Source organism: Coturnix japonica, chromosome 28, assembly GCF_001577835.2.
Source record: "Coturnix japonica isolate 7356 chromosome 28, Coturnix japonica 2.1, whole genome shotgun sequence".
NCBI classification, from domain to species: Eukaryota; Metazoa; Chordata; class Aves; order Galliformes; family Phasianidae; genus Coturnix; species Coturnix japonica.
Genome location: NC_029543.1, coordinates 2,909,243 through 2,928,528, shown reverse-complemented (window position 1 = coordinate 2,928,528; position 19,286 = coordinate 2,909,243). Strand labels below are relative to the sequence as shown.

General features: G+C 63.3%; 3 protein-coding genes across 7 annotated transcripts in view; 2 read left to right on the top strand and 1 right to left on the bottom strand.

Annotated features, from left to right (window-relative positions):
• Positions 1-119: 119 nt before the first annotated feature.
• On the bottom strand, positions 120-6,319 carry CRLF1 (cytokine receptor like factor 1). Of its 3 annotated transcripts, none has more exons than XM_015886706.2 (8): positions 5,610-6,319; positions 2,682-2,937; positions 2,164-2,293; positions 1,783-1,952; positions 1,531-1,688; positions 1,284-1,452; positions 856-1,038; positions 120-740 (listed from the first exon to the last, which is right to left on the bottom strand). In XM_015886706.2, the coding sequence occupies exons 1-8, from the start codon at positions 6,294-6,296 to the stop codon at positions 724-726; spliced, it is 1,770 nt and encodes a 589-aa protein (XP_015742192.1). In that variant the 5' UTR covers positions 6,297-6,319; the 3' UTR covers positions 120-723. The 3 variants fall into 3 exon arrangements, with proteins under 3 accessions (XP_015742192.1, XP_015742191.1, XP_015742193.1); XM_015886705.2 differs by having other exon boundaries at positions 860-1,038; positions 5,610-6,311; XM_015886707.1 differs by having other exon boundaries at positions 860-1,038; positions 2,682-2,960; positions 5,610-5,717.
• Positions 6,320-9,436: 3,117 nt separating this feature from the next.
• Positions 9,437-14,517, top strand: TMEM59L (transmembrane protein 59 like). Its single transcript, XM_015886118.2, has 8 exons — positions 9,437-9,746; positions 10,868-10,973; positions 11,185-11,276; positions 12,039-12,185; positions 12,258-12,357; positions 12,637-12,745; positions 12,837-12,954; positions 13,112-14,517. Exons 1-8 carry the CDS (start codon positions 9,588-9,590, stop codon positions 13,268-13,270), a joined length of 990 nt encoding a protein of 329 aa, XP_015741604.1. The 5' UTR covers positions 9,437-9,587; the 3' UTR covers positions 13,271-14,517.
• Positions 14,518-15,962: 1,445 nt separating this feature from the next.
• The window catches only part of KLHL26 (kelch like family member 26), a 19,232-nt gene continuing 15,908 nt past the window's right edge, over positions 15,963-19,286 (top strand). For 2 of the 3 annotated variants that reach the window (XM_015886107.2, XM_015886106.2), the window contains exon 1: positions 15,964-16,405. The gene's annotated coding sequence lies outside the window, so the exon portion shown is untranslated. Of the gene's footprint in view, positions 16,406-19,286 lie in introns of all 3 variants that reach the window. The other variant, XM_015886108.2, reaches the window with a different exon arrangement.

The following is a 19,286-nucleotide window of genomic DNA, read 5'->3' as shown; positions in this document are numbered from 1 at the left end:
TCAGTCCCCCAAGGAGCCCAGGGACGTGGTGACATGGTTGTGGCCCCATCCCAGAGCTTGGCTGCCCGCTGCATCCCCGTCCCCGCGTGCTGCTGCTGCTCCACTGACGCAGGCCCCGGTGGGGTTTAACGAGGTTTATTGGCATTAAGCTTAAATCTGTTCCTAATTGACTGAAATGTAACCAAAATAAGGCTGGTTTGAATCAAAATTGGAGCAGGCACTGGGCAAACCCCAGCAGCCTCAAACCAGCCCCACGCAGCTCTCTGGGGACAGAACCCCCATGCGCTCGCACGCGGCCCCATGGCACCCATGGCCCCTCCAAAACACCCAAACTGCATCCTGGCTTGGGATGGGGGGGCTACACCCCTTGGGTTTGGGGGCCACGGGGATCCCCCACCCCCCTTCACCCCAGTTGCTGCTCCAGGTCATGGTTAAGGAACAAAGGCTCCAGGTGAGGCTGAGGGGTCCCTTCGCTGCCATGGGGGCCGTGCTCCTGAGGGGCCCATGGCACTGCCACCGCCCCCAGGGGGCTGCCAAGGCCGGCCCCAGCCTCCCCCCCAAGCAAAACCCCCCTGCAGCGTCTTGCAGGGCTGCGCCGAGCTCCAGCCACTACTGAGCCCCCCCTCAGTGCACTGTGGTGGCAGGGACGGGGCGGGCGGCCCCGGGGGGGCTTTGGGCACCCAGCGCGGTGCTGCCGGCGCTCAGCCCTGCGGGGGCTACAACTTATCGCCGGGTAGAACCTGCAGAGAGAGCAGAGCCCTGCTTCGAGGCCACCCTCAGAGAGGGGGATGCTTTGGGGACGGGGGGAGTCCACAGCCCCACAGTGGGGAGAAAGAAGTGTGAAAGGCTCCTTACCTACCTGGTTGCGTGTTTTGTGGGATTTCTGCAGCCACACGCGCCACTGGTCGTACAGCTTGATGCTGAGGTTGGAGCAGCCATACGAGTGCTTCTTCACCCACCCAAAGAACTGCTTCAGCTCCCGACGCAGCGTCGTGTTCTGCTCGCCTCCCTTGGGGTCGCAGCCCCCCGCCGTGCGCTCTGCAGGGACAGGGAGGGGATGGGGGCTCAGGGCTGTGCTGGCAGCCCATCCCCAATGCGAGGAGTGCAGGGAGGACCTGGGTGGGGAAACGCGTGGCTCTCTGCCTCCCCGCTGGGAAATCAGAGCGGGGAATTGGCTCCTTTGCAAGAAATCCAGGTGCTGGGCACACAGCGGGAGCGGCCTCAGTGCGTGCACAGGAAAGGGGGGGAGCAGATGGGGAGGGGGCTCAGGCGGCGGCGCTCACCACTGCGTGGCGTGGAGGCGGCTGTGGGGTTGCTCCAGTCGCTCCAGATTCCAGCCTTCTTGGAGCCATAGATGCCAAAGGGGTTGCAACGCACCTGGACGAAGTAGACGGTGCCGGGGCGCAGGCCAGCCAGGCGGCACGAGGTCTGGTTACCCACGTCATCCACCACCTATAGAACAAGGCTATGGCTCAGAACCATGGCACCGACCCACAGATGGTCAGTGCTGCCCCGTTGGTGCCCCCCAACCTTCCACTCCGAGCTGTCCTCCACGCGGTATTGGATCTGGTACTTGGCTTGGAAGAGGAAATCCTTCAGCGCTGGCGGGGAGCTCCAGCGCACACTGAGCTGATCCTCCAGGTCACCCACACGGCTGACGTGCACGTCGGATGGAGGGTCGGTGGTGACTGTGGGCACAAGGACAGCAGTTCCCAATGGGTTCAACCCAACCCCAACCATCCTCCGTGGGTTCAGGCCAGAGCCCTGGAACCCAACACTCACCCACATCGAGGATGTCCAACATGACGACATCAGACACAGCCACCCCCAGCCTGTTGGAGGCCTCCACCCAGATCTCATAGGGCGTGAAGAGGGCCAGGTCCTTGGGGATGTGGCAGGAGTAGGGCCCGGCTGTGTGGTATTCCTGGCACGTGTTGTCACGGCCGTACCACCTGCATCAAGCACAGCCCCGGGGCTGTGAGCCCAGCGGGACCCACACACCTGCCCAAGGAAAGCACCACGCCGGGCCCACGCCTCATTTATCCACCACTTAACGCCGTCAGCAGCGGTGTTGGGTTACCATCCCCACACCCCCCTATAAGCCCTCGAAATCCCACTGTTCGCACTGGGAGGAAGGGCAGGAATCCACCCGATGGCGCCTACCGGAGCTTGTACTTGAGCGTGTAGTTGGTGTGCAGGAAGGTCTCCCCCTCCGTCCCCGGGGCCCACGTGCAGGTGAGGTCCTTCATGTTCTTGGACCAGCAGGAGATGTTGACTGGTTTCTCTGGGGGCACTGGAAGAGGATGAAAGGACAAAGGGACGTGAAGGGGCTCCGTGAGCAGCAGCCAAAGGGACAACGTGTCTGCAAGCCAAGCCAATGCCGAATGGGGACAGCCATGGGGACTGCAGGCTGTGCTGAGCAACGGAGCTGTTTGCATTTGGGAACAGCAACCGAAAGAAAAGAAATAAATACAAATAAGCTCTCCCGTTCCCAGTTAAGCCTCTCGTATTCTTAGAACGTAAAATCATCCTTAAAATAGCCCCGAGATAAACATCTTAACGATTATTGATTCGGACAACTGTAATTTCAACACGAAGTGCCAAAACCTCCTCGGGCAGCCTTGGGGCGACTGAGCTGCGACGAGGGGAGACGGCAGCACGATGGAGCAGCCCCGACGTACATCCAACATAGAGGCAGGAGCCGGCCAGGATGCCACCGTCGCGGCTGTGGCACACCAGGTTGTCCCCCGACTGCTGCCGGGAGCCGTTGAGCCGGGTGAGGGCCACGCTGAGCGTGGTGGGGCCGAGGGCGGTGTAGGAGGATGCGGGCAGACGGCGGCCGTTCAGAGTCCAGTACAGGTCCTGCGCTCGCAGGCGGAGGTCGGAGCTGACGGTGCAGGTGACGGTCAGGGAGGAACCGATGAGCAGCGTGGGGTCCTGGGGGGAGATCACCGCCGGGTCTGCGGCCGGAGACAACGGGAAGGGGGAGCGATGCGCGGCGCGGCACCGCACAACGGGCGACCCCCGCGGGCTCGGGGAAGCTGCGGTGCCGTTGTGGGGCCGGTGCGCATCGCTCCGTGCCCGGTTGGGGGCTGAGCTCTGCCTTTTTCCCCCCGTTTCAAAGCAACAATGGGGTGGTTTTTTTAGGCTTTCTGTTGCTCACCGGCGTCCCACCGCGGTGTGCACCGCACCGCTGAGCACCCTAATGCAAACCATGTGCTGTAACACTGCGCTGCGGGGTTATGGGGGGAACCCCCCTCTTCCCAACCCATCCCCCCCTGCCCAGCGCCCATTGCCCTCACTTCACTGCTTCGGGAGGAGAACAAACCGCGCACCGAAAGGCTTCAAAGCACAGCGGGCTGTTCGCACGTTCCGCAGGGGGAAAACGACACGGGGCTGCCATCCCCCAGCACTCATTGCCGAGGCGCTGCGGGGCCGCGCGTGCCGGGCTAATATCGCTAATTACCTCCCGGAAAGCGCCTCGACCTCCGCTCCCCTCCGACCTCCCGGCCCTGATCGGCTTTCAGCAGCCGCTCAGTGCTGGGGGGATGGGGGGGGGGGCTCCTAACAACCCCCACACCCGGGTGGGCTGCAGCCCCCATCACCCCTCAGTTCCCCCCCCATCCACCCCCCCTCCATGGGCAGCCCCCATCCGATGTGCAGCACAAAGCACAGCGCGGACGGGGCTGCGTTCCCTTCGTCTTTCTCCTTTTCGCAGTCATTCCTTTTTCTTTCGCAGCCACACGTGTTATAAAAGGGAAAAGTGTGAAGTTTTCAGATGGGAGCGGAGCGGGCCGGGGGTTGGGGGGGGGAGGTGGAACGAGCAGCGAGAATACCTGCATGGGGTTTTATTGCCTTCCTATTGTAAAAAACTCAATGCTGCTCAGGTGTTAAGTAAAGCCATAAAGTAAAAGCACATTTCAAGGTGTCGGGAACGTTTGCACTCCTCTTCCGAAGGGCCGGATCGCCTTTCGGTTTTACATCGTGGCTTTTTGAAGGGCTGAGAGAGAAAAAGGGAAACCCCTCCGGGTTCGGGGTCCGAGAGCCCCGACACGTTTATTGGGGCTCTCGGAGACCGAAAGCAACGATCGCTCCGAAGAACAAAGGGAGATTTGGGCGGCGCTGAATAAAAAATAAAGCGAAATGGGTGTGAAGAGACGGGGCCGCGTCCCGCTGCGCTCCCCCCCTCTCGCCCTTTCCTCCGCCGATGGCGGTTCTGGTGCCCGTCCCTCGGCTCTCGGCATTCCAGCGCGGAACTTCGCTCTCTAAAAGGAGATTTGGCTGCGCCCGTTCCAGCGCTGCCGCACGTCGGGGCCGCGGGACGGAACTGCCGACCGTGGGACAAAGGAGGTGGGGACAGCGGGGGCACCGAGCGGAGGGACGGGACCTGGGGGGTCCCTGCGGCCTCGGGGTGGGGGGGTGAGGCGGTGGGGCTGAGCTCTGGAGCGCTGTGCCACCCCACGGCGTTACGGGCTCCTCGGGATCCCGGAGAAGCGTTTTCCCTTCTCGCTCCCACCGCGTTTTGTTTCCCCGCCGCGGCCGCTTTCGCAGCCCTGCCCCGATCAACGCTCCGTGATACTTCCCGTGAATGACCCGCAGCGAACCCATGGACGTGGGGTGGGATGGGGACCGCGGTGCCAACTCAAAGCCAGCCCGGGCCGGGACGCGCTGGGCGAACATCGCTCCGAGGATCCGAACGGTGGGGAACGGGAATGGGGCCGCTCCGCGCTCGCAGCCCCGCGGGACCCCAAAGGTACCGCAGCGGGACCCCCAGCGCAGAGCCCACCCCAGATGCGCACCTCCACGTCTGTCCCCAACCCCCCCATCCCCAGCAAACAACCCCATCCAGGGACCCGCTCCCCTTTTTTGAGGGCGATCCGTTGTTCTCCGCAGGGGTGGGCGCTCCCTATTGTTCTGATGGGGGAGAAGGGGGGATTCATTGTTCTCCGGGACTGGAGGGGGGGGGCTCATTGTTCTCCATGGGGGGGGGAAGGGGCGCCTATTGTTCTCCGGGGGGTTTGGGGGAGGTCAGCCCTGCGGGCCGGGGGGGTCGTGGATCGCCGTGTGGGGTTCGCTATTGTTCTCCAGACGGAGGGGGGGGGTCCATTGTCCGGGGTGGGGGAGCGGAGCTGCGCTGCTCCGCAGGAGACGGCGACCCGGAGGGGGTCCGCTATGGGGAGAGGAGGGGGCTTATGGCTCCCGGGGGGCAGTGGGTGGAGGACATTGCTCCCCGGGGTGGGGGAGCAGGCGGGGGGGCTCCCATTGTTCTCTGCGGGGCACAGGGAAGGGGTCGGGCGCTGTCAGGGGTTTCCGTCACACACCGTCCCGGGGAGGGAATGGGGCGGGGGGTTCCCATCGCCCCGGGGGAGGGAAGCGCAGCCCCGAGGGGACGCATCCCGGAAAGGAGGATGGGGGGGGGGGGGGGGGGGCACACAAGGACCGGAATGAATGAAGGAAGGGGAAGAGGAGAAAGAGAGGAGAGAGGAGAAGAGCGGCGGCACAGAGCCGGGGGTCCCCGCGCGGCGGCCGCCCCAAACCCAAACCCAACCCCAGCCCCGACGGCGCCCGCTCTGGCACGGCCCCCCCCAGCCCCCCCGGGCGATACTCACACGCTGGCGGCTCAGCGCGGAGCAGCCGCAGGCACAGCAACAGCAGCGATAGAAGGGCCGGCATGGCCAGCATAGTGGGGGGGGATATGGGGGTGGGGTCGGTGCCCGTCGGTGCCCGCGGCGGCGGAGCACACCGGCACGTCCGGGGAAGTCGCGAACAAGTCTGAGCAGCCCCCGCTCTGCCAAAGCCCTAAATGCCGCCCTCGCCCCGCCCCGCCCGGCCCGGGACCGCCCCCGGGGGGCAGAAAGACACCGGTCCTCGGGGGCCGCTCCGGTGCCGGTTCTGTGCCCGCTGTGCCCGTCGCCTCCTCCGCTCCTCCGCCGCGGGATGCGCTGCGCTGTGCCCGGTGCTCCCCCCCCACACTCCGCCCGGTAGATGAGGGGAAGCCGTTCCGTCCCGTTCCATCCCGTCCCGTTCCATCCCGTCCCGTTCCATCCCGTCCCGCCGTGACTCAGCGCTGCCGCCCGGACACTCCCGCGCCCCCGGGGCCGCTCCCCCCCCTCCTCATCCCCGCTCTTATTGCGGTGAAGCCCTCGGGGCTGTTTTGTGGGTTTGGTTTTTGTTTTGTGGATTATTTTCCCCTTCAGCTCCGTCTTTTTCCTCCGCGATAAACTCGGCTCTTCCCCTCCAGTAAAGGGGAGAAAATACCCCGAGGGGCTCCGCGGTGCCGTCGGGTCGGTGCTCATCGTGTCCCCGGGGACAACGAGGACTCACTCAGCGTTGGGCGGCCCGTGAGGCTGCAGGTGACACCGCTCGTGTCCCCATCGGATCCGATGGCACCGAGCCCCGGGCCAGCAGCTCCCGGTGGTACCGTCAACCATCCGTGTGTCCCTGCGGCAGAACAGCGTGGGATGGTGCACAGGGGGTGCCCAAAGAGCCGCCCATCCCCCCTCATACTGATGGACACACGGGCCTTATCGCACCCCAACAGTCCCCAACCCTTCCCCCAAAGGAGGGGATGTGGGGGGGACCCCCTGGCCATAACGCTGATGGTGGGATGGGGACGGAACCCGGACCTGGGGGGGGGGCTGAGCCGGGGGCTGCTGCAGTGTCACAGCCCCGAGGGGCAGCAGGGGACACCTGAGGGTGACAGTGAGGGTTGGGCTCATCCTCCCCCCCCCAATAATGTGACTGTGCCGCTCATAGGGCTGCGTGGGGAGAGGGGTGAAGCCACGCAGGGACTGGGGTGACCCACAGGGACAGAGGTGACAGCGGTGGGGAATGGAAACAGCTTTACAGCGCTGCTGGAGCCCATCCGAGGGGGGGGCACAGATCGAGGAGGGGGGGGAAAGAGAAGAAGGAAAAGCGAAGCGACCGAACGGTGCCTTTTTGCCTTTTTTTTTTGGCCTTTTTGCCTTTTTTTCTGGCCTTTTTTTGCCTTTTTTTTTCCCATCGGCCCGTTTTGTTGGAACCTCCCGACGTGTTTTTGTTGAAATTTCCCAAAAATGTCAGCCTGAGGGAGACACCCAGCATGGGAAAGTGCCGCCCCAGCTCTGCGCCTGCCAGCACCGGGACGGGGGGGGTTGGGGGGGTGGACACAGCCGGAGCGGGGCTGCGTGGGGTCCCTGTGGGTGAAAGGCTGAGGGGGGGGAACGGGGTGTCGCGGAGGGGCTGGCGGTGTTGAGGAGGGGACCCCATCGGGGGTCACCGCTGGGGATGGTGATGGAGGGGCGGGGAGAGGGATGGGGTCGGGGTAGAGATGGGGCGGGGATACCCGGTGTGGGGACGGGGCCGGGGCACGGCGGTGACCGCAGCAGCCCCGTCTGAGTCAGCGGGGCTCAGTGTGGAGCTGCTGCCCTTTGGCGTTGACCTTTGCAGCGCTGAGTGTGCGACGCTCTGCCCACGGCACCGAGTGGGGCCGGGCAGCTACAAGTACCCCCCGATGGACCCGAGGTGCTGCCACCCCCCCCTCCCCCTTTGTCACCCCTTTATTGTCGCTCTGTGGTGTCACCTCCCCATTGTCACCCCACATCACCCCATTAGAACTCCCAGCATATCACAGCACTCATCAGACCTGGGCACATCTGGTTGCAGGGGGGTCAGGCTGCACAACACAGACCCCCCCCCTCTTTATTGCACAGCCCAGGATGGGCGCAGCGGAGCTGTCAGACCTCCTGCATCCTTCTAAAGTGACCAGTGGGACAAATAAAGAGGCTGGAAATGCCAAGAATCCAGCGGGCCGAGTTTTCTTTCTATTCCTCTCTGTAGCATTTCCACGTCCATCCGTCGGGTCATTTATAACTGCTTTTAACCCTTTCAGTGCCACCCCCACCCCGCAGCCCCCCCCTGTCTGCACAGCACCAATGCTGATGGGAAAAAGCCATAATGGTGAGTGGGGTTTGGGGGGGGGGCTGTGGGGGACGTTGCAGCTCCCAATTGGGCACAGAGTGCTGCAGAGTGGAATGTGGGTCACTGTGATAAATGCAATAGGCGTTGAGAGGCTCTGAAGTGTGCCAAAGGAGGGGGGAATGAAGGGGGGGGGTGTCTCCGGCAGTCAATATTTGCCAAGCGCGGTGTTGGTGCCCAGGAGGGGCTCCTTCTTACTATGAGAACAGCACTGGAGGGGCTGGGAGTGCAGGAGGGGGGCAGGTCGGTGTGGGGAGCGGCTCTGGCAGTGCTCCCAGTGCTCCCAGTGCCCCCTCAATGCTCCCAGTAACCTCAGTGCTTCCACTGCCCCCAGCACTCTCATTACGTCCCCATTACCCCCCGTACCCCATTGTCCCGGTGCTGGCACAGTGCTCAGTCCATCAGGTTCTGTGCCCCCCACCCCCCCGGCTCATAGCAGCCCCATTTCTGCCCCACAGCCGATGTGGACCCACCTGCAGCTCCGCGCTGTGATTTACGGCAGCAGTCCCCAATCTGTCCCATTTACTTTGCCATTTGTCAGCGGCGCCGGACACGAGGCAGCAGGGCTGGGGGGGGGCGGGGGGTTGGGAGGGGGCTGGGGGAGCTCAGCCAACCCGAGCCCCTCCAGAGCACGTTCCTCCCACCCCTCCTAACGAGGCGCACCGGCCGGACGAGCAGCGGGGCCCAATGGAGCCCCCCAGCTGCGCTCTGGCCATGAGTTCCCCATTAGGGCCGGGGGTGGCGGAGCCCCCCGCCCTCCTCCTCCTCCCTCCCCCCCTCCGGCTTTGGGGTGCTGCCATCAATAAGGGAGACGGGCAGGGCTGGGAGCGCGAGGCCGAGCCCACGCTTTGATGTCTGCTAAGCCCCGCAAAATAAAAGCCGTAAATCTGGGGCCGGGCAATGAGCTGCGCCGGGGGGGGCGAAATCCGAGGGGAGCAGAGATGTGCGCGGTGCAGCCTAAGGGGGGGGGGCTGGGATGGCCAGCAGAGCCTGCGTGCCCCCAGCTTGAGGCCCCCAGCCCCTCTGCAGCCCCCTCGTGTCCCCCCACATCCCCGGGTCTCCCTGCATCTGTCCGAGTCTCCCCCGTGGCCCCAGAGCTCCCACGCCCCCAATATCCCCCCACACCCTGAGATTCCCAACATTGCTTTGCGACCCCCAGTATCCCCCCACATCCCGAGGTTCCCAGAATTACTTTGCGACCCCCTGATCCCCCCACATCCTACAGGCCCCTTTCATCTCCCCACGTCCCCACCAGGTCCCCCAGTGCCCCCCCCCACCTCCCACTCCCCTTACAGCCCCCATCCCCACGCACCCCCGTGTCCCTGCATCCCTCAGTCCCCCCACACCTCCTTGTCCCCGAGACCCCCGGATCCCCTCAGCGCTTTCTGTCCCCCCCTCCCCCCGCCCGTTACCCATTAACCCCTTCCTGCCCGTGCCCTCCTGCCACCCCCTCATCCTCCCTGTGCCAATCACCCTCTCCGGGGGTTCCGGTACCGGTGGAGCTGCATCACTGCGGTTCCCCCCCCGACTCTCCCCGCCGCCCCCGCCCGGCGCACGGCGCGTCACGGCGGGGCCGAACGGCGGCGGTGGCATCTCCGTTCCGCTCCGTTCCGTTCCGTTCCGTCCCCGCCATGGCGGCCCCGCGCCCCCCCGCTCTGTTCGCTGTCGGCCTCGCTCTCACCGCCGCCACCGTCACCGCCGCCGCCGGGGGGGATCCGTTCTCGGCTCAGCTCGGGGACACCGGCCCCTGTCAGCGGCAGTGCGGCCGCAGAGTGCAGCCCCGGGCGGCGGTGAGTGGGCCGGGGGGGCGAGGGGATGGAGGAGGGGGAGGATCCGGAGCACCGGGGGGGGGGGGACCGGGAGAACCGGGGAGGGGTAACGGAGGTGTTCGGAGCACCGGGAGGGAGCGCTGAGGGCATCAATGGGGAGCAGCGGGGGGAGCATCCATGGCACCAGGGGATGCACCGGGAACGCCGCGGGGGGGGGGGACCGGCAGCACCGGGCAACGCCACCCGCAAGCAGTCGGGGCCTGCAGCTACGGGGGGGGGGGGGGGTCCGCTGGGGGTTGGGGTCTCCCCATTGAGCCCCCCCGGCAGCCCCCACCAGGGATGGGGGTGTCCGCGGTTCTGTGCCCGTCCCCAGGCCTGGCTGCCCCCGGGGGTCCCACTCTGCTTTGGGATCCCCTTCTGCATCCCCGTCACGGAGCCTCCCATCCCCCGAGGGCGGTGGGGGCCGCGGTGGGGGGGGATGGAGGGTGAAGTGAGCGCTCAGAGCCCCGGATCGGGGCCGGGATAACGGGGCCGTGCTGAGGATGAATGTGGTGGTGTGGCGGGGGGGGGAAGCAGGGGGTGCGACCTCGGCGATGGGGCTGAATGTGGCCGCAGATCTGACCCCACCGCGGGTAGAACAGCCCGGACAGACCCCACTGCCCGGACGGTGGGGGGGGGCTGTGCCCATTTGGGCCCATTGTATGTGTTACGGACCCCCCCGGCACCCATAGGCCCCTCCCCACGGTGCATCCCCCCCCAGCCCAGGCACACACGGAGTGTTGCATTCGCAGCCTCTCAGTGTTTTCCAACCCCCCCCCAGCATGCAGCCCCTGTGCACAGCCCCCTAATGCATGCACAGCCCCATGCACATACACCCTGACATGCATGCACAGCCCTCCTATGCATGGCAACCTCCCCCCATGCATACAGATCCCATGCACCCAGCCAACACGTGCAGCCCCCACCATACACAACACCCCCCCCCCAGCCCTTCCAGAGCCCCATACAGAGATGTGGGATGTCCAACAGTAACACAGGGATGCTGCATCCTCGCAGACCCCATTGCTCTGACAGCTCTATGGGTGCAGTGGGGCTGGTGACAGTACCATGGGGGGTGCCAGCTCCGTGCCCTCTGCCCGTAGGACGCCGTGCTCAGCGCCTGTCACCGCGGCTGTCGGCTGTTTTCCATCTGTCACTTCGTGGATGCGAGTGCGGGGCTGAACACCACCAGGGCTGAATGCGAGGCAGGTGAGCGCCCCCCCCCCCCGACCCTACACGGGGCCGTCCCCACCCCGACCCCTCCCATACTGCATCCCATACACCCCATGGGATCAGGCGGGGAGGTGGGGGTGGCACCGCTGTCCCCTATGGGGAGCAGCTCCGGGATAGAACTTAAGGGTGGGGGGCACTGGGATCTGCCCCCCCCCCTCCATCCTCACCCTGCATCCCCATCCTGCAGCCTGCACCGAGGCCTACGTTGGAGAGGAGGAGCAGTGGGGCTGCAGAACCGGGTGTCGTGAGCAGCTGCCCCATGTGCAGAGGAGGGAGCAGGTGAGGAGGGTTGGGGTGGTGACCCCCCCCCGGTGCCCCCCCCGGTGCCCCCCGACCCCGCTGTGGATTCCCCGGGTGGGAGGTGTGGGTTAAATGCTGGCATTGGATTCCCCTGGTTTTGATCCTTCCCAGCAATTAGCGACGCTATTCCTCCCATGTTTAATTAATGTAGCTGTAATTAAACGAGCCTTTGGCCCGAGGTGGGGGCTGCTGGCACCATACGCACAGCCAGGCGGTGCTGTAGGGAGCGGGGCCGAAGCAGAGGGCCCCAAAAACCCCCCATTCCATCCCATTTCTATGGGGCAGATCCTGAGGTCGGACGCAGCATCACCCCCCAGCGCTGCTCTCCGGTTCCCAGGCGGTCGGGCCGAGCGGATTTAGCACAATAATGGGAGGCAGCATCTGACCTATTTCTTTCCCGTTCAGTCTCTCTGACCGCTCGAGGGGAGGTCGGCAAAACGCCGGCGGGGATGCGTTAAAAATAACAAACTGCCACAACGGCCAAAAATCCGGGATATGGGGACGCTGCCAACGGGAACGACATGAGCTGCTGCGGGAGCAACGGGCTGGGGGGCAGCGGGGAGCGGGGGGGGGGATGTGGGATGGGGCTGTGGGTGGGAGTCGGTCCTAAAGGGACCCTTTGGTGGCTGTGGGGTGTGGGATGGGGCTGTGGAGGAGAGCCGGGCTCAGCCCATCCGTGTCCCTGCATGGTGATGTTTAATGGGGTGATGGGATGATGCTGTGTCCCCTATTGCTTTGCAGAGCTCGGAGGTGAAGGCGCCGTCGTTCTCGGTGCTGGATTTGGTCTCTTCTTTCTGCACCGACATCGTCAGCTCCGCTCACAGCTTCATCTCCTCCACGTGGACCTTCTACCTGCAGGCGGATGATGGGAAGGTGGTGGTGTTCCAGGTGGGGGTCCCACGTCCTTCCTGCTGGGGGTTGAATGAGGTGGGACCATCACACTGACTGCTTCTCCTTCAGTCGCAGCCCCACATGGATTTCCCACTGCCCGAAGCTCAGATGACCCAACCTGAATGGCTGGGACCAGGGGCTGATGCCCACTCCCCCCAACCACACACAGGTGAGGGAGCAGCTCTGCTGCTGTTGGGGCAGGAGCCCCCCTGGCAGCACCGAATCCCACCACAGTGGGGCAAAGTGTGGCTTTGATCTGCTTCCAAACCCATGGCACCCAATGCAAGGAGCTGCAGGGGCTTTTGTGCACCATCCCCCCCTGCAGGGAGTGGTCTGCCAGGGGGACATGGCACTATGCACCTCGTATCATGTGCTGTGCATCACACATCCTGCGTCCTACCCTTTGCACAGTGATGCCCACCCTCAGCACTGCCTCTCTTGCTTCCAGGCCCCCAGCAGAAGGAAGAGATTCCCCCCTCCAGGAAGGATCCATGGGGCAAAACCAAACCTGCGGATGCACCACAACCAGAGCACGACTTCCTGGGCTGCATGGCCAAGTAGGTGCTGGGGGCTGCTGGGACCCCCTCCCCATACCCAGTGCACTGCCATAATGCGGCCCCATTTCTCTGGGGTTTGGGGGTGTTACAGGCGCTCAGGGCTCCCCCGCTGGATCCTGGCTGCCTGCCTCTTCCTCTCCATCGTGGTGATGCTGTGGCTGAGCTGTGCCAGCCTGGTGACCGCCCCCGAGCAGCACATCAGGACTCAGGTATGGGCACAGACTGGGGGGTCCCCACCACCCCTTGTCCTCCTGTTATGCTGTGGGTGCTGCATTGGTGGGTGTTAAGCAGTGGCTCTGCATGGTGTGTCCCCAGGTTGGGGGCAGTGAGGCCCGGGGTCACAAGGTGCCCTGTGTTGTCTTTCAGCCTCTGAGCATCAATGGGGACAGGGAATGCCTGGAGGGCCCGCGTGGCCCCAGCGCCTTCCCACTGCCACCCGTCATCGCCGTCACTCTGTGCCCCACACATGGTGAGGATGTGGGGCCGCTGCCACTCAAGGTGGACCTGGACAAGACCATCCTGTAGTTCTCCACCTCTTCCCATCACCTCCCATCACTTCACTGCCATTGTCCCCATGTTGGTGCCCCCGGCCCCCACTCTGGCCTCATCCCCCTGTCTCCATCGGCTGCATCCTGCAGCTTTCCCCCACTGCCAGCACTGCTGCACTCCCGCTGCCCACAGCCCAGCAACCACTGCCAGCATGGAGGGGGGGGGCACAGCCCTGGGCCCCTCTATGGGCACAGCTCCAGTGGGACAGAGGCAGCGTCCAGGGGGGGCTTTGGCTCAGCACAGCCCGACCCCCATCCTGGGCTGAGCCCCCACGGCGCCGGCCTCAGCCCTGGGAACTCCCTTCCGCCGATGTCCTCGCGGGAGCCGGAACGTGGCCAATGGATTTGGTGTTGGCAGCCAAAGCGCAGAGAGCAGCGGATCCGCCGCCCCCGTGCCCATGTGAGCACCCGGCCGGGCCCTGGCGGGGGCTGCGGGGCAGTATGGGGTGGTTCTGTGCTCTCCCCTCTCCATGACACCAGTGCGGGGCTCTGGGAGGTGACAGTGGCATTTCCCATCCTCTTGTTCCTGGGATGACCCATCTCCAACATCTCCACATCATTCCACGGAGCAGGACCAGGTGGCACCGACTTTGTGTCCCCATAAGGGACAAGGGCCGGTGTCCAGGGGGCCCCATTGTGAAGCCCCCCCCAACCTCTCCCCATAGCAGTGCTGGGGGCACACGGGGCCATCTCCATCTCCCCATCTCCATCACTTTGTGCATTGTTCTGTGTTTGATTTGCACTGCCATGCAGGCCCAGGCACCCAGTGGTGGCACCCCAACCCCCCACCTCCCCCTAACATGTATGTACAGAGTAACTTATTGCCTGTGCCCCCCTCCCCCATCAGTCCCTACACTTGACCCATGTCAGGGGGCAGCGATGTGTGTCGTTGTGGGGTGAGGGGGCATCCCTGGGGGTGTCCCCCAGCCCCACCAATTTAGTGCTGCTCTATATCACAGTGCAACGTATCTGGGTTGGGGGGGGGTGCTGTGGGTGGGGGTCTCGTGTCCATAATTGGGGTGCACTTCTTGGTGTTGCTTTCTGGCAGCTCAGCTCGGTGTTGGTGCAGTCCATGTTGTCCCAGCCCCCCTCATTTGCAGAGTCCTGGGGGTACAAACCCCTCCGGGCATTTCCCCCCCCCCCACACACACTGAGATGGGTGCAGGGAGTGAACCCGGCCCCACACTGCAAACAGAGCAGGAGAAATAAAAGGTTTGTACCAGGGTTGGTTCAGTGGTTTCTGTGTGTGGGTCTGAGCCTTGGAGGTGTGGGGTTGGTCCTGATTCTGTGCAAGAAGCAGCACCGATGGCTGTAAGTCAATGCAGCTCGAGGGCTGCAGTGTGCACCCACAGAGCCCCATTTGCAGCACCCACATGGAGCTCGGGGTGTTGGTGAGGATGCCGGCACCCAACGATGGAGCAGGAGGGATCAAAACCCTCTGGGATCCCTTGGTGGGTTCCCAGCCCCCCAATCCCTCATTACACATTAACCCCTTATTGCCCAAGTGCCCCCAGCGCAGGGGGGAGGTGGGACGGACAGCTGGCAGACCCTGCGCGCTGCGGGCTCTGCCGGTCCCTCTGGGGCTGCAAACAGACTCCTCGCCTTCAGGCTGGATCGGATTCCTCAGTGCTGGCTCGGGGCGCAGGGAGCCGTGCCCAGGAAGGAGCAGGTGAGGAGGGACCCCGCTGCAATGAGGAGAGACGCATGAAATCCGCTGGTTCCACCCCCCCGCAGGCAGCCGGGCTCGGTTCCACCCGACGCCTTTTTCCTCCAATTTCCCTCTTTGGAAGTTTTTTCACGGGGAAAGCAAAAAATCGCGGTGTGTGGCCCCGTGTGCACGGAGCGATGCCATGGGGGGGTGGTGTGACCCCACGGTGGGCATCGGGGGCTGCAAAGGGCCACGTCCTCCCTACGGCTCCAGCTCAGCCACGCTCGGGAGGGAAGCGCAGGCCGGTAGGTGGGGACTGTCAGCTGCGCTGGAGCCAGCAGCGGCCCCACGGTGTCCAAAGAGCCGGGGGGAGGCGGCGAGCTGCCCCCCCAGCCCCCCACGCTGGACCTCGAAGCATCTCCCGGTCGGTGCCGTGTCGCCGCTCGGTGCCGGCGCCGCTCGGTGCCGCTGTGCGCAGCCCCGCTGGGTCCGGCTGCCGCTGCTGCTGCCTCTTCACCCTCCCAAGAGACCCCCCCCAAACCCCCCCCCTGCCCTCCTGAAGTCTCAGCTGCCCGGAGCTGGCCCCGCTCCACTGCCGCTCACACACTGCAGCGCATTCACACACGGATCCCCCTCCCCTGGGCTGGGATGGGGGTGGGGAAGGGCCCCAGAAGCCCCCCCTGTGCGCCCCCCTATGTCCATCACAGTTCAGTCCGTAGCACTGATGGTCGGGGCTGCACCCGCTGCTCCCCCCGCTGCTTCCCAGCCGGGCACAGAGCAGCCACTCACGGCTTGTCCGTGTGTCACGGCGGAGGAATGAAGGGCTTTGATAAGGAAACACAATGAGGAGGAAACGGCGGTTTTGGGCCTTTCTCAGAGCGCGTGTTTTGAAGATGATGGAAAGGGGCCCGAGCTCGTTCTGACCGAGCTGAGCGCACGGCCACATTCTGCTGCTGTCCGAGCAGCTTCATCATCCCGGGGCCGTGGGGGAGTAAACCTTCATCAGAGAAGGAGTGAGGATGAGGATGAGGACGGGTCGGACGGGGCTAATGGTGGGGGGGGGATCCGCTCCCCATCCTCCTCCCCACACCCCACCCGGGAGGAGCGGAGCCTCGGGTGATTCAGCAACAGGAAAACCGAACGAAAAACAATCCGCTGGTGCTAATGGGATTGGTTCTGTCCCTACCACGCACATTCCAGCCCAGCTCGAGGGACAGCTCGGGGGGGAGAGGGGGAACAACGACGGAGCCAAATCCTTCCCCGTGTCCGGGCGGCGGGGATCGGCGCGGTGCGCCCCATCCGCAGCCGGCAACGCGCTGCGAGCCTCCGTCCGCCGCCAAGTGACAAGTATTTTCCACTCCCTGGGCTTCATTACTTCTTGGAACACAGACCGAGCGCGTTGGGCCGCGAGGGGCTTTCGCTTCCCTCCGTGTTTATTCTCGCTGCCGTGTGTTCTTTTGCCAGGTGAGGAGAGAAGCCAAACTGGTCCGGGGGAGCGCGGCCGAATGGCTGCGGTTTGGCTGCACGGATGGGAACCGCTTCCCGCAGCACCTGCCGCCGGAGCCGACCCGCTGCTCACCGGGGGGACGACACGTGTGAACCGGGCGGGGCCGCTTCGATGCATCCCGGCTCCGTCGGACGGAGCTGGGGGCGGACAACGATGCTGGGAGGGGAAGGATCCTGAGTGATGCACAGCCGTCCTGCAAAGCAAACCCCACGTATGGAGCTGCTGCTGGCTCTGTGCTCGTGCCTGCTGCTCCTGCTTGTTCTTCAGCAATGCCAAGGGGGGCACAGCGATGCCTGCACCTATGGGCACACAGATGGTATCTGTATGGGATGAGATGGCTGAGCTTTCCCCTGGCCAAGAAGCCAGGGGTCTCCATCACAGCAGGATGCTGTGATGCACCATTGCTTCAGCTCTATGGTGGGCAATAGGGGCTGCTCTGTGGTGGGCAATAAGGGCTGCTCGGTGATGGGCAATAGGGGCTGCTCTGTGGTCAGCAATAGGGGCTGCTCTATGGTGGGCAATAGGGGCTGCCCTGTGGTCAGCAATAGGGGCTGCTCGGTGATGGGCAATAGGGGCTGCTCTATGGTGGGCAATAGGGGCTGCTCTGTGATGTGCAATAGGGGCTGCTCTATGGAGGGCAATAGGGGCTGCTCTGTGGTCAGCAATAGGGGCTGCTCTGTGGTGGGCAATAGGGGCTGCCCTGTGGTCAGCAATAGGGGCTGCTCGGTGATGGGCAATAGGGGCTGCTTATGGTGGGCAATAGGGGCTGCTCTGTGGTGGGCAATAGGGGCTGCTCTGTGGTCAGCAATAGGGGCTGCTCTGTGCCCTATGGAAGCTTTGTGAGTGGGGAGGAGGGGCTGTGCCATGCTCACAGCCTCCTAAAAGGGACCTGGAGCATCTATGTGCTGGAATATGGAGGTGTGGAGAAACAAGCAGGGCATCCTAATGGGGTGAAATGGAAGGAAGGGGAAGGGACAGCCCTGGCACGTGCAGGCCGTACCCCAGCCCACGTGCTTCCCCAGCTCATGTGCTTGCTGGGATTACACGGGGATTAGTGGGGAGCAGCCAAGCAGGGATGGAGAGGGGGCATCCACCAGCATCAGAAATGCCACCAGCATCAGCTGTGCCAGCAGGAGATGGAGCAGCGCTGGTGCTGGCGCTGTGCGGAGGCAGCATGAAAGGGAGGTCACCCAATGGCTCCTCTGTGCTGACAGCACGAAGGGAGGCGAGAGGCTGCGTTGTGTTGGGGAGAATCTAGCAGGATTCGGGCAAAAAAAAGCTCCAGCTGGCGGCCGCCTCCAGCCACAAGGAATGGTGTGGAGTGACAGCAGCGTGCAGAGCCACCACTGAGTGTTAGTGGGACAAGTGTGGGGGGCATGTGAAGCACAGATGTGGGACTTGTGGCTGTGACAGGCAGGAGCTTGGGTGTGCAGAATGGGCATAGTGCTGGGCCTTGTGCTTTGGGGGGGGGGATGGAGGTGAGAATGGGGCTCAATCATCCCTATGTCTTACAGGGAGCATCAGGAAAAGGAGGGATGCTCACGGTTTGGGGCTGATCTCTTTGTTTCTTAACCTGGAAGTCAGATTTGAGCTTTTATGGGGGGATCACAGCCCTCCACAGTAGGAGAGCAGGGCTGCACTGTCAGGCTGTGTGTGCAGGATCAATGTATTACAGCAGAGCTGCTGCACTAACACTGCTCATAAAAATCACCTTAGATATAAGTCAGGCTCCGCGGGGACGGGGCTGAGTGCACTCAGCAAATAAGCAACAGGAATAAAAAGGAATATCAAATGGCCCATAAAATCAAACAATAACGCTAACGAGGAAGTTCCTGGATCTGCTGAGAGAGATGAAGTCCCATCGGTGGTTTGAAACAGCACAAAATACCCCCCCAAAGTTCCCTCTCTGCATGACACAAGTCAGCACGCCCGGTCAGCAGAGCCATTATGGAATATATCTTCCTTCCAGCGCTGTATAAATGCATTTTTCATGCTTTTAGGGGGACTTTAGGGGTTCTGTTTAACTGGGATCTGGGGAACATGTGAAAGGCATTTACAGCGTGCAGAGCTTTTCCTGATGGGGAGCTGAGATGCGACGCTCCGGGCCGGGTGGCAGAGGGGATGTGATAGATCCAGACCCTAAAACAAAAGCACAATATCTATAAGAACCTATAAAATGAACCTGTGGAAGTGTGAAGGGTAAACCTTGTAAAGAAGAAGGGGGGTGATGCCAAGGTAAAGCAGCACTGGGGGGAGCAGGATGGAATGGAGCTGGTGCTGCAGGATGGAATGGAGCTGGTGCTGCAGGATGGAATGGAGCTGGTGCTGCAGGATGGAATGGAGCTGGTGCTGCAGGATGGAATGGAGCTGGTGCTGCAGGATGGAATGGAGCTGGTGCTGCAGGATGGAATGGAGCTGGTGCTGCAGGATGGAATGGAGCTGGTGCTGCAGGATGGAATGGAGCTGGTGCTGCAGGATGAGGGCTGGGGGCGGCAGGAGCAGAGATCCCAAAACACAGCACAGGGCAGAGGGCACCACAGCCACACAAAGAGCAGATTAATAAGTCCTGCTTCCCTTTCTCCCAAAGGTTTTATGGGGCTTAATTAATGAATGTCTGTAAAAGGCATTTGGAGCCGGGAATGAAACGCGTTGTGGAAATGCCAAATATTTTTAATGCTCCAGCAGATTTAGAAGGTTTCAATAGGAAAAATATACGGCGTTGCCTCTGAAATGGATTCCTCTCCTTGAAGCAGAGGGCTGCGGAACATGAAGTTTTCATCAGGCTGACTTGAAAGGGTGTTTTCATGGCTTTCCAAGCGCATTTATTCCCCCTTCCCT